Source organism: Falco biarmicus, chromosome W (assembly GCF_023638135.1).
Source record: "Falco biarmicus isolate bFalBia1 chromosome W, bFalBia1.pri, whole genome shotgun sequence".
In the NCBI taxonomy this organism is placed as follows: domain Eukaryota; kingdom Metazoa; phylum Chordata; class Aves; order Falconiformes; family Falconidae; genus Falco; species Falco biarmicus.
The window spans coordinates 15,490,737-15,504,840 of NC_079310.1; the positions used below are offsets into that span (position 1 = coordinate 15,490,737).

Sequence of the window (14,104 nt, forward strand, 5' to 3'; positions counted from 1 at the left end):
AAAAAGAGGCGTGCATGTAGCCAAGGTATAGTCTACAAATATGCATCTTCCAGTGCAAATTTATAAGCCTTCTGAATAGACAAGAAATCACACTCAGGTTACCCAGTTTGCAAACCAGGAGGAGCACCTGCCATTGTGGAGTTAACTCTGAACAGCTTAGAGACATCCATAAGCAGGAGAATAATTTGCATAAGACATAAATAATGTCACAAGTGATTGCCTAGCTCTGCTGAGTGCAAAATGGAGATTGTCTTTAGAGTAACACAATCATTTGTACTACCATTGGCAACATGGTATCTTTTAGATAGAACCCTGTTTCTCTTGCAGCACAGGTGAAACACAAACAAAAAAGGATTAACACTTTTCTTTTAAATTGTTGGGAACCAAGTTCCAATAATATGCGCCGAGGGCTAAGTAAGGGGTGGGAATGATTTCATCTGTGTTGGTATGTGCAGCTGAACTGATCACCTGGGGCTCCACTTACAGTCAATAGGGAGAAAGCGAGCTGCAATTCATCTGCTCAGAGGCATTCAGGTACAGAAGGGAGAGATGAATCTTGGCTTAGACTCCTCTGCCCATTATCACATCAACTGTAACAGGTGACCAGCTCAGAAGAACACACACACACACACACACCGTTTGCTGAATCTGACAATGGGAAATGCCAAAAACATAGTCCCCTGCCTTCCCTAGAAGGTCTCTGGTACAAATAGCAGGCTGTTATCTGCTAGCCAGACTGACCATGGACACACATGACCAACCGCACATCACTGTGTTTTGGAGTGGGGTTTGTTCGTGCAGTTCTGGTCAGCTTTGGAGGAGCACAGAGAAAATTCAGCAAAGGCCAGAGTGGGCCTATTCCCAGCCCTTGCAACTGTGTTCATCTCAGAGAGATGCTACTTTGATCAGCAGCACTAAACAGAGCCTATAGGTACAGATCTTGGCCATCATTTCTGCAACCAGCAGTTATATCTTCAGCTGTCCCCAGGTGAAGATACCCAGCACAGAAAATAAGATATGGGTCAGCACACCTAGTGCTGGTATTAATCCAGTGTTAAAGATGGATGGATTCCCCCTTCCTCATTCACTTCATTGGCATACTTACTAAAATCACCTGTTCAGTGCCTTCTCTGGAGAATAAACTCAAATGATGCCTAGAAACAAATATACTCCTCAAAGGGGAATCAGCATTGTACTATAATAGAAAAGACTGTCTAATCACTCCATCAGTAATTACAAAGAAGAAAATATCACTAATTCAAGTGTAAAAAGTGTCTTATGCAAGGTATAATAAAAAAGGTTAATTAACAAAGGGAAAGACACCAGCTTGCCACCAATCTGCTTTAGGCTACAAAAAAATAATAGTACTCAACTGTAGCATGGCACTTTTCATCTGTAGATCTGAAGGCACTCCTACATGGGGAGGCAGGTATCTTGTGTCCCATTTTATCACTGGAGAAAGCAAGGGAAGTTTACACAACTTATCCACAGTTATATTGCAGGTCTGTGGCAGAGGATCCTTTACTTTTGTCTCTTCACAAATAGTGACAACAAAAGTTTCAGCATTTGAATGAGAGTGGTGATTTCAAGGACCTGTTATAGTGTGTATGTGTATGAACAGCTAATTTAGTTGATATTTCAGTATTCAACCAAACAATAGGCAACAGACTATGCAATTGCCATGACATTTGGGGTCTCCCTAATATTGAGAAGAGTGTCCCACGTGCTTAAATAACAGTATCAGAGTATAATTTCCTGATGGGCAAGAGAGTGAAATCACAGAGAGCAGCAAAACAGTGGTACTCATTCTGGAGACAGTAAAGATATGAGTCACTGCTAAAATCACTACAGAAAAAGTTTCCTTCTCCACTATTATCATCAAGTCACGCATTGCTAGAGGCTGGGGAATGAACAAAGTGAGGTTTTGCTCATTCTATTTCCCTTCACAGTTTAAGTATTCTACCAGCAGTCACTATTGGGGGTCAGATACAGATTCAGACATACCTCGTCTGGCTCTTTGTACAGCTCAAGGGAAGGAGACAAGAGGCAGCTACATCCAAATTGTCTTCTTCACACCAGGAACATTTTACAAGCCCAGTGCACACACACTGTACAAATGAACTGCATTGTCTGTGTACTAAGCTCAGAGCATAAAATAATGATAGCAAAGACTGGTTTTAATGTAAGAAGCATTTCCAGCATGCATAACCATTCACTACCCTTCTGCTCCAAAATTCTTACCCCCAAATGCCTGTAAAAATATCCCAGGTTCCTTGTTTGTGCCTTTTGTAGATGTGTTAAAAGAAGCAGCACTTTGATCACTTTGTGGGAAAAAAAATAATTAAGGATGTCATCCCAGATCTAAACTACAGGGAAGGGATTTTCCCGCTACATAGCATTAATCTTGCTAAAGTAGGCAAGCTCCCTTCCATCATATAGCTCTTCCAGGAGTCTCTGCTTGGCTGCATTGGAAAATTGGAAATAGGTGCTATAATCTGGTTAGAAGGTTTGGTCATGGATTTGCTCAGTGCCCACCGGAGGCCTCCCAGCAGCATAAGAAAAAACGTTTTTGTCACTGACAGATTAAAACAAATCATTTTATCCCCAGAGAACTAGCTAAGCTAAGGGATTCCCTCTCCCCACCACTGCACATACACTGGTCTTCCATCAGCAGCCACCAGAGTTTTGCTACAAGCAACATAAGCCATGAAACCTCTCTGCTCAGGAATGTATAAAGTCTTTCCTCTGCCTTTCTCATCAGGGAAGGGCCAGGGAGTCAGAGGGCTTAGTTCAACTCATGGGAGAGCTCCACATTGGGGAACACATGAGGGGGTGAGGACCATAAAGACCCCACAAGATACAATGATGCACTTTGCTTCCGGCCCCTATAGTGAGAAGATGGGCCAAGGCTGGGAGGTGCCACACGCATGGTGAGCTGACATCTCAAAACAGAGGGATGCTTCACACCCTCACCGGTTTCCCATCCTGCTGCCAGTGCTGCGGGCTGACCTGCCAGTGACTACATGATATTTTTCCCCTGCTCTCTTTGTTCCAGCTGATGCAGCAGCAAGCTGCGATCATGGCATCGGTGGCACAGGGTGGCTACCTGAACCCCATGGCAGCCTTTGCCGCAGCCCAGATGCAGCAGATGGCGGCTCTGAACATGAATGGCCTGGCGGCTGCCCCCTTAACACCAACCTCAGGTAAGGAGCTTGGGGGGTGGAGAGGGCAAATGGCAGGAAAATCTGGCCACATCCTGGGGATACCTGGCAGGACATATTAGCTGACAGATTCTCTCTCAGTTGGTGTTTACTGAAATGCTGGTCTTGCTGGTGAGGGCCACCAGAAGTGAGGAGGGGAACTGACCAGATCCTTCTGTGGTCTGGGAGAAGGCAAAAGGGGCAGGGAAAGGCTATTACTGCCTCTGCCAGGGCTGGGGCCAGCTGGGGATCAGCATCTGTATCATTAAATAGTTATAAGGGAAAAATTAAAGGGCTCAACAGCAGTGTGCTGTTGGGCTAGGTGTGTCTCTCGCTGCATGACATTTCCTGGTGGATTAGGAGAGAGCAAGAGGGCTGAGACTCACCAGAGCCAGGACGCAATGGGCTTGTTGGGGAGGAAGGAAGGGGCTGGCAGGGAAGGCACTGGAAAGGGCTCTCAACCATGACCCTTCCCTCTCAGCCTTATCCCTTATATAACTTTCCTTTAGCTCTGAGCATCTTCCAAATGGCACAAAACATTCCCCATTGACCTACACTGGTGCATATAGACACCCAAGGGAAGGGGAAGGGTTGTTCAGTGCTGGCACTGTCACAGCCAGGCTGGTCCAAAGACAAACAAAATAAAGTTTGCAGTGAAATGCAATATCATTAATGAGATGAGCTATGTCTTTGGGACACATAAGCCTTTTTGCTACTGTGTAATAGGACAAGAGGTACTCATGGAAGACTTCTGGTGAAACCTGGAATGCAAGTATTTGGTGAGAGGTTTCCTGGCTGCTGGAGCAGAAACAGTAAAGGGCTGCCAGGATCTGGCAAAGCTCTAAGGGGTCACAAGAATCACATGATTCAGGGGGCAGATAATTAAGCTGAGTTGAAACAGGACTGGCTTTCCTGGGGCTTGAAAGACAAGGAAATCTTTAGGGCAGGAACAAGTCAGGGAATCATCAGGTACTCATGCAGTGGCATGTGGCCTAATGTAGGGAAGTAGGGCAGAAGGGAAAGTGGGGCCAAACTGCAAGAGCAAAGAAGTGAGAATTTGGAGAGCTTTGCAATAATACCACTGACTCTGGTAAGGGAGCAGAGGACTCAAGGATGCATCTTCAGAAGACCATTCCTAAGGGACAGGTTAGGATAGAAGGGTCCTGGGGTGATGCTGGTTGTTCCTTTGAGAGTCACTGGGGATGGGACTGTGTTCAGAAAGACATGTCATACCAATGCCCTTGTGTGAGCCTTGAAGCTTCAAGCTGGCCTGGAGGGCACCAGCTTGAGAAGAGTTTGGGGTGAGCTATGTCTGAGCCAGCTCTGGTGCAGGCAGTGCTGGGCAGAGCAGGATCTGGGACTCCTGCAAAGCAGAGCAGTAAGAGAGGAAAGGGGCAGCTTCATTGCCGAACAAGGAGAGGTCTACACCAGCCCTGGAGCAGGAAAGGGTGTCTGACAAAGCATCCAGGAAAGATGCCTCATGGCTGACAAACACTGGATGGCAGGGGGATAAGGCACTGCAGCAGCTAAGGCTTGAGGGACATTCCTAATAAATTGAATTTTGCTACCCTCTGTCTGCCAAAAAAACCCTCCCCATGCACACAGAGCTTAGCATCTCTTTGCAATCTGTAGCTGGGAATAATGTCACCAGCTACTGGATCAGATACCTATCTTTTCCTTTGCTTGTATTAGAGTATGAGAGGGGAATAAGGGAGAGACAGACAGATGTCATTCTACACAAACTTATGGAGAGCCACGGAAAAGCACTTGACTCAAAATCTTATACCACACATTTTGGAATATATGACTATACAACAATAAATGTATAAAACCCAAGTCAATGGGGCTACTGCAAATCCAAATAGAAAAGTGGCTTAATTTTACGTACAATCTTTAAACCCACTGCTGGAAAGATTATCATACTTGCTTTAGCTATATTTGTCTTTTGTTGGTAAGAGCAGAGAGATTGTCAAACAATGACTTCTTGGAATTTAAATGCTCTCAGGGCCTAGAAAGCTGAATCCAGGCTCTGGTATGTGATGGCCCCACCACAAAAGAGCAGAAGCTCTTTTGCATATAAATAAGTCTTGAGAATGAGCGAGTTATGAAAGGTGCGTAAATACCAGTACAACAGCCAAATTCTGTGCCAGCCATGATATCCAGCACATGAAAAATATCCCAGCCCTTCTTCTGTGTAAGCTCTGCTCTTCTTCTGATATTCCTTTTGGGGACTGTTAAACTCTTATTGTCAGAATATAGGAGAGGAAAGCTCATGATTTTTATAGGCTTTCCAGAGCACCCATGACTGATCATTATTGAAAATAAGATGCTGGTTTAGATGATCCCTTGATCTCTTTCATGGTGGCAGATTTTGCACTCTCCTTATGACATATTTTCAGTCATGAAGCCTATGCACTTTGGCATTATAACAGATTTATCTTGAATAAGTAGCTTCCTTCATGAAAACCCTCTGTAATGGGTGGAAATTGCCATTGACAATTATTCCTTGGGTGAAATGTTTAGACTTTGAAATGACTCCTAATATTACTACACCACTCACAAAGCTTGTAATAAGATGCATAGAAAATATTTCACATAATGTCTGAGCAAGCAAGCCTACAACACTAGCAGTGATTTTTGAGTAGCCAGGAGATATCTGAAGCCTAATGTGAATTCTCCTGCTGGCTTTTGTTAGCATTCAGAAAGCCAAATGGAAAATGATCATACTGCTTCATAGCAGGATTTAGTGTCATTGAAATATATCTTTGTTCTGGCTTGGAATGAAAAATGAAATATTTCAAAGTTCTTTGGAAAATAGGCATTAGGAAAAGTGTTTGGAACATTAAAAAAAAAGGTTTTGATCTTTCCTAAGAAAAAGAAAATTTGTGCTAGAAAAAGGACACTGGTAACCCTTGAGGCTTTAGAGGCATTGGCTGAGCATAGTGCGTCTGTGCTACTATCTTCAGGTCTCTTGGGTTCTCACCTCCCTGTCAGTCTAAACCTGCTTCTCCTGTGCTCTTAATCCAGCTGGTTTTCTGTGCATCCTGCCTCTAGGAGAGTGGGTTCCTCAGGACATGGCCATGAGTTCATTCATGGTCATGAGTTGCATGGGACCTGGGAAGTTAAAGGCTTTTGGATCCAGGAAAAACTAATAGACATTATGCCAATTTTACTCCAACTACAGATCTCAACTCTTTGGGGGGGGGAGGTGATTCATTATAAGAAGATTAAAGAATTGCAATGAATATGCCTAAGCTTCCTTAGACATGCACAAAATAGCAAGCACAAATCCCTTGCTGCAATTTTAGAAAAAATTACTTACATTGTCTATGCAAAGGAGATCCAGAAAAGCAACTGGAATTTTAACTACCCCTTGTGATTTCCAAGCTGATGGCATGTGCTAAGAGCATTGCCTTTGGACTTCAGTTGCCACCACTGGCTCCCTGTACCTCCACAGAAGACACTTTTAAAGGCCAACTTCATTAAATAATGAAAGTGGAACCAGCAGCTTGTCTGCTCAGGTTATAAGAAAAGAGCTGAAATATTGCCTATTTTTTTGGCTACTCAAATCAGAACATGTTAAAACATCTCATGCATCTACATTGGCTATCTTTAAAGCACCAACACAGATTTCAGCAGTCATTAAAGTCTGTTATTGCACTAACTAATTATGGAATGCTACTGTGCTGAAGAAAATTTCTGCAATTGGTTTAAAAAGAGGGTACTGCAAAAATGGTGCTTTTAATCAGTAGTATACCTTGACACAGAAAGATATTGCTGAAGATAATTTAACTTCCCACCACAGAAGACAAGAGAAAAATATTATTTCATTCTTATTCAAAATTAATTTTTGGTCTCCAAAAACAAACTGAATATGTAGCAAGAAGCACAGACTGCCCAGCCACTTTAAACATACATAGGAGGACACAATGAGGTAGCAAAGGGATTTAATTCTCCCCTCAGATAATTAGAATCATAGAATAATAGAATCATAGAATCATTTAGGTTGGAAAAGACCTTTGAGAACATCAAGTCCAATCGTTAACCCAGGACTGCCAAGTTCATCACTAAACCATGTACCTAGGAACCACATCTACAGGTTTTTTACACACCTCCAGGGATGGTGATTCCACCACCTCCCTGGGAAGCCTGTTCCAATGCTTGACCACCCTTTCAGTGAAGAATTTTTTCCTAATATCCAGTCTAAACCTCCCCTGGCATAACATGAGGCCATTTCCTCTTGTCCTGTCGCTAGCTATCTGGGAGAAGAGATGGACACCCACCTCGCTACAACCTTCTTTCAGGTAGTTGCAGAGATCAATAAGTTCCCCCCTGAACCTCCTCCTCTCCAGGGTAAACAACCCCAGTTCCCTCAGCCACTCCTCATAAGACTTGTGCTCCAGACCCTTCACCAGCTTTGTTGCCCTTCTCTGGACAACCTCCAGCATCTTTATGTTCCTCTTGAAGTGAGAGGCCCAAAACTGAACACAGTATTCAAGGTGCAGCCTCACCAGTGCTGAGTACAGGGGGATGATCACTGCCCTGGTCCTGCCGGCCACACTGTTTTGGATACAAGCCAGGATGCTGTTGGCCTTTTTGGCCACCTGGGCACACTGCTGGCTCATGTTCAGCTGGGTGTTAACCAGAGCCCCCAGGTCCTTTTCTGCCAGGCAGATTTCCAGCCACTCTTCCCCAAGCCTATAGCATGTTGTGGGGTTGTTGTGACCCAAGTGCAGGACCCAGCACTTCTTGTTGAACCTTCATTTAACAATGCTTTACCAGTGGGTGATGGGATCTCATCCAAAACATAAAGATTTAAATTGTTCTTCTGAAATAGTAGCGTTACAGTCCTCCACAGGATGCATCTGGGAAGAACGGGAGTAGTATGATTCCATGAAAGAAACAAATCCAGCCCAAATTTTCCCCCTGTTGACTGGGAGAACTCTGCTAAAACTCTACAAAGTCATATTTGGGCCAAACAGTGACACTAAAAAAAATATCAGTGGCTACCTTTAGGCTACAGATAAACTTGCCAAATCTTTTAATGGTCCATGGTACTGGGGAAGTTCAAAATGCATTTGTACATGAAATTTGTATTCATGAGACAATGCAGACAAAGTAGTTTTGGAAATTGGTACGGCCACAAAGATGACATCTATTGCTTGATGTTAGCCGTAGATCTAGTCTATAGACCATGATCACCAAGCAAAACTTTCATTCTGTTGCAGAAAGTTTTGCAAGCCTTTCTTAAGTGCTTTTAAGTTGCTAGAGGAGCAATGGTAAGCAGTCCCTTTCTTTGTGTGACAGCTTGGCAGATTTTTCATTTCTTGGTTTATCAGAAGACTTCTGAGTGATAGTCAGTAGTTTTCTCCATATAGTTATTGCTTCCAGTGCTCACCAGCTCTGATTTGTGTGTCCTCCCCACTTGCAGGTGGAAGCACACCTCCTGGCATAACTGCACCAGCTGTGCCTAGCATCCCATCTCCCATTGGGGTGAATGGTTTCACTGGCCTCCCGCCGCAGGCTAATGGGCAGCCTGCCACAGAAGCTGTGTTTGCTAATGGCATCCACCCTTACCCAGGTAAGCCAGATCAATGCTGTGCCCACAACCTTCTCCTTCAGTCTTAGGAAGATTGTCCACATCCACAGGCTTTGTCTAGCATGAGCCACCTCAGAAGGATTATACCTCATGCCATCAGGGCTCACTCTAGCATTGGTGTAGTTAGGGCTTACCCAGCTAAAGTTTTTATACACTTAAATCTGGATGATAGACATCAAGGGCCTGTTGGAGATGGAAAATTTTTATGCTGAAGAATTAAATGCTCATCTGCTGTATGCCAGGATGATTTGTCTGGTGAATACAATCAGGACACTCACCATGTTTTGGTTTAGGTAAAATTTGATCTAAGGCCTGACCAGTTCATGCTGGTAGATCTTGCAGTAGTACTCCTGGGAAGCCTTGAAGGATCTATGCTAAGTCTGCTTGCTTCCCCTAGCACCCACCATTGGTATCTTCTGCTGAGATTCCTTTGCATCTGGATGGCTCTGGAAGGACAAGTCCAGAGGGTACACATGGATGCTCACCCAAACTGCTCCATCCCTCAGATCATGCACACAGGCAGCTGCTGGTCTCCAAAGTACACACTTCATCCAAACCATGTTGCCTTACCAGGTCTGGAAAGTGAAGCTCTAATATAGCCACAGAACAGGTTAAGCTTCACCTTTTTGTGGCAGATCACCAGAGAACTGCTGCTGGGATTCATACACTGTGACTAGCTCAAATCATACTGAAGGGGTGATTTTGCAAGCCCTGGCAGTCAGGAATGAATGAGGGAGGTTAAAGGATACGTACCTACCTCTATACCTGTAGTTACAAATATATGGATACCTTTAGGCTGTAATCACCAAGAACTCAGGAGTTTACAAGTCCCTAATGTGCACCTACATTTTTTCAGCATCCTCATGACTTGAGATAGCCCTCTCCTCTAAGTTGTACTTCTGCTAAGAAGACATTCCTTACTATTTCTCCCCAAATACTAACAATCATAACAATAAACATATAAATAAATGTTACTACCTGATCCTAGCCACCAACTGGCAAAGGACTATTTTACCCTGGGGCACTAATAGATTGATCTAGTCTGTTAGGAAATCAGACACTGAGACAGATTCTCCAGCCAAAAAGCCCACAAAACCCCTAAGAAAAGCCAGTCCTTAAACCTCAGAAGACTGAATATCACAAGGGACTTTATGAGCTATAAGGAAAAATATCACATAACATAGAAATATAAGTCTTAGCTAGTTACAGTTCAGAAAATGTCACTGAAAAAAGCCACCCTGTGAATGCAGCAAAGGAAAGCCCAGAAATGCCAAGAGTACTGAAAAATAACTATCATCCTCCCCATTGTAAGCATTTAGCCATGGGTTTAACTTTAAGCAGAATTGAAATCAAGGGGTTTACTGAATTAAAACATAAGCATGTATATACATGTTTGTAGAACCTTAGAGGGATGGGGAGCGTTTGGAAGCTTACGGAGGCATCAGAAGATTTGCAGAAGCCCTTAGTACGCTCAGTGAGCTCAACCACAGCATCAAGAAAGAACCCTGTCTTTAAGGTTATATAAATACAGCCATCTGTTCAACAATCCATCGATCTAAGTATCTACCTGTTTGAGAGTCTATCATTTCTGTTTATTCATACATTTCTGTGTCTATATTTTTTCTGGTTTATCTAGCTCCTTTTAGCTAATCTTTCGTGATCCATTACTGCAGATAGCAGAGAAAAAGATGATTGTTCTAGATGAATCTTGATGACTTGAACTTGTGTTACTATGTCCAAATACCCCCATAATTAAAGAAAGTTTTCAGTTAGGTATTTTGTCCATTCTGAGTTTTGCAGAGACTTGCTCAGCCAGCAGTTCTCACTAAGTCCATGCACAAACACCAAAAGTTTAACAATGAAAGGTGACAGTCATCCTTGCTCCTCTTCACTGCAGGCAGAGAGGCTCCTTTCTGCCAGTAAAGCTGATGTACAAATAGTCTGCTTTGTGTAAAGTTTGGATTTATCTCAGTGTATCTTCAACAACACATTGTTCTTTCCTGGTGGTCAGCTTCCCCATAACTTAGTGACATCTTAAGTTACAGCAGAGCTGTAAAGGGAACAGTGGCAGGCCAAACCCTCACCTCTTATTTTTCTTCTGCCTGTCCCCACTAACAATGAAACCCTGAAAGCAAGATACTTCATAGCAGTTTGGGTGTAGGACATGTCATGTGTTTGCTCTCTTATACTGTTCCTTTTCATGACCATTTATGCACTCCCAAAACTATACTCCTTGCCACAGGCTTTATTGAAGCCTGGACCTTAGCAGCATTAAAAAAAAAAAAAAAAAAAAGATTAGACATTTATATGAGTATTGAGAACATCCACACTCACATTAGACTGGATAAAAATGTAGAAAGGACACAAACCTTCATGCTTTATAAGTCAGCCACTAATTACTTGGTGTTAGAAAGAAGTTTTCAGCACTGGGCAGCTTATTCCATCATTGTCTGTTATGGGATTTTTTTGCAATTTCCTCTGTAGCATCTGTTCCTGGCAATGTCCTATGGTTCTGCATATCTGCATTTCTATCTGCAAGGGTAAAAATAAAATATTAAAGCTGAGCATGCAATTATACTAACATTATAGAGAAGAAAAGAACATGTCAGTCCCCATCCAAAGTCAGCATCTTCCAAACTACTTTCTTTTATGGTATATCTCGCATTCTGAAAGTGTCCAAGAGTGCTGCAATATTATGTACATAACCATAGTCTTGCTATGGCTATGACTTGCCATATATTGTAACAATCTGCCATGTGCCGTAAACCATGCTTTACTGGTTAAATAAATAAATGAATGCACTCATTAAAAATATAATAAGAAGTTTCCATCTCTACTCTAAGCTACTTTAATGATGCCATGTACTTCCAGTGGTCATGATGCAGCCATAATGAATGAGGTTGTTTAAGATCTTTCCAGAGCCAAAGTATTTTCTCCTCTGATCTGGAAGAAAGTGTAAATAAAAATGCTGATGTTTTCAGAGGCACCTGAGTTAAGACCTTGAGCTTTATTTTCAAAGATGACTTAAACTAAGCTCCCAAAAACATGGAGTTAAGTGCCTTAATAGCTTTTAAAACATGACCTTGAGTTATGTGTTTATGACCTTAGGCAAAGGAAGGGAAGTATGGTCATTACTTTGCTATTGTATTAGTATGTCACCTTGGCCCGCCACCTCCACCTCTCCACATTTCTGAGTCATGTGTCTTTTTTGCTTTTTCCACTGGAAGCTTCACCAGTCCTATCATGTGTTTGCACAGCACCCATCTCAGCAGGGCCCAGATTATGGATGGGTCTTGGAGGTGGGACTATTAAGGAAATAATAAAGATAATCCTGATTTCCAGGAAAGAGCTATATCAATTTCATAGTAGGCCCATATGTTGTTCCAAAGCAGCATCTACAATACCTGGGGATGCTAAGAAAGGGCTTTTCCAATTAACAGGATGGAGTGGAAGGCACAAATGCCCTGGATTTCATGGCTCCTTTGACATGCAGGGGAAGAAAAAATGGGACATGTCTTTGAGTGGTGTCCAGTCCCTAAACTGTGAAAAGAGACTATAAAACACAGGATCAGTCTCCATTTTCTGCTGTATCAGCACATTCTTTTTTGTTGTTATTGCAGTTATTGTTGTCTCTGAATACCTAATTAATTGCAACAGTAAATGTTGGCTTCTTTAATCACAGCATCAGCAGTCCTAATCAATCTTAATAATATGGAATCTGTACTATGGCACCCATGAATTTTATTTACATAAATTTCTTGAGATGTCTCACAAACTTGTTGTACAAAATGATATAATTATGAATACAGATTAGGGCTGCAGGCTGTGATTTAGGTTGGATTTAAGGATCGAATAGACACCTCTTGGTCATTTATTTATTTATTTTGAACCTGGCCTTCACATAGGGTTTTTTTTTTGGTATCATTATGTTATTTACTACCCCACAGACTGAACAGCACTGCCACTCTTTCATTACCCTCCTCCCCATCCACCCTCCGAGAGGTGATAGTGGCCAATCTGTAGCTCCTGGGAGAGGTATAAAATACCTCCAGGACAGTGAGAGGAATGAATAGATGGGACAGAGCACAAAGCTGTGCATCTGGGCAATAACACATTTTTGTAGGCTTGTGTGGGGAGCAGTGCTGCAAAAGAGTGAAATAGATGGAATAACGCATATCTGTTGGGAAATGCATAGGCAATCAGGGGTGTGTGTGAAGATGATATCATGTAGGTATAAGGTTTGCTGACTCCTTCCACCAAAGTCAAAACCCAGGGTGTCTTATGGGCCCAAAATGTGCCAGACCTTGCTTTTTTCTCTCAGAAGAACTGGACTCCTCTGATTTCAGAAAGCAGATTTCCTTGGCTTTTACTTCAAGATTTTTCCTCGCACCTCTACTGTCTTCAGTGCAGCTCCTTCTGATTGACACCCTTGACCATCACAGCAGACTCCAGCCCTCTGTCCCCTACAACCATTTTCATCTGGGGCACTCACATAACAGCTTGTCTTAGCCAGACACTGTAGCTGGGTTACTGGCATCTCAGGAGGGATCCAGAACATCACTTAAAATGATTTTATTTATTTTTAACAATGTGCTTCATTTTGCGACCTCCATCCTTTCATTCTCAGACAAAAGCTGAATGTCGGGCCTAATGCCAGCTGAATGTTCATTTAAAAAGTTAGATTTGGGGTTGTTCAGCCTGGAGAAGAGAAGGCTCCAGGGAGACCTTATAGCGGTCTTCCAGTACCTAAAGGGGGCTTATAAGAAAGCTGGAGAGGGACTTTTTACAAAGGCATGTAGTAATAGGACAAGGGGTAATGGTTTTAAACTGAAAGAGGGTAGATTTAGATTAGATATTAGGAAGAAATTCTTTACTGTGAGGGTGGTGAGACACTGGAACAGGTTGCCCAGAGTTGTGGGTGCTCCATCCCTGGAAGTGTTCAAGGCCAGGCTGGATGGGGCTTTGAGCAACCTGGTATAGTGGAAGGTGTCCCTGCCCATGGCAGGGGGGTTGGAACTAAATGATCTTTAAGGTCCCTTCCAACCCAAACCATTCTATGAGTCTATGATTTTAATCTAGAGATATATCAGTACTAAGAAAGATTCCTGGTGTTAATTTTAAAGCACTGGTATTTCATGCTGACTTGGGAAATCATCATTGGTTTTTTGCATCAGGCAGAGTGTTATAGTTTACCTGTCCAATTAAATGACAGAGACTGGCCAATTAGAAAATTTGATTTATTAAAGCAAGTGACAAGTAAGCAAAACAGTGCTGGGCGGCTGGGGAGTCCCCTGCTCCACCAACG

General features: G+C 42.8%; 1 protein-coding gene across 11 annotated transcripts in view; it reads left to right on the forward strand.

Annotated features, from left to right (window-relative positions):
- The window catches only part of LOC130141979 (CUGBP Elav-like family member 4), a 348,538-nt gene that overhangs the window by 234,279 nt on the left and 100,155 nt on the right, over positions 1–14,104 (forward strand). For all 11 annotated transcript variants that reach the window (XM_056323351.1, XM_056323354.1, XM_056323359.1 and 8 more), the window contains 2 exons: positions 3,056–3,203; positions 8,632–8,781. In XM_056323351.1, the coding sequence (XP_056179326.1) occupies positions 3,056–3,203; positions 8,632–8,781 (298 nt within the window). The remainder of the gene's footprint in view (positions 1–3,055; positions 3,204–8,631; positions 8,782–14,104) is intronic.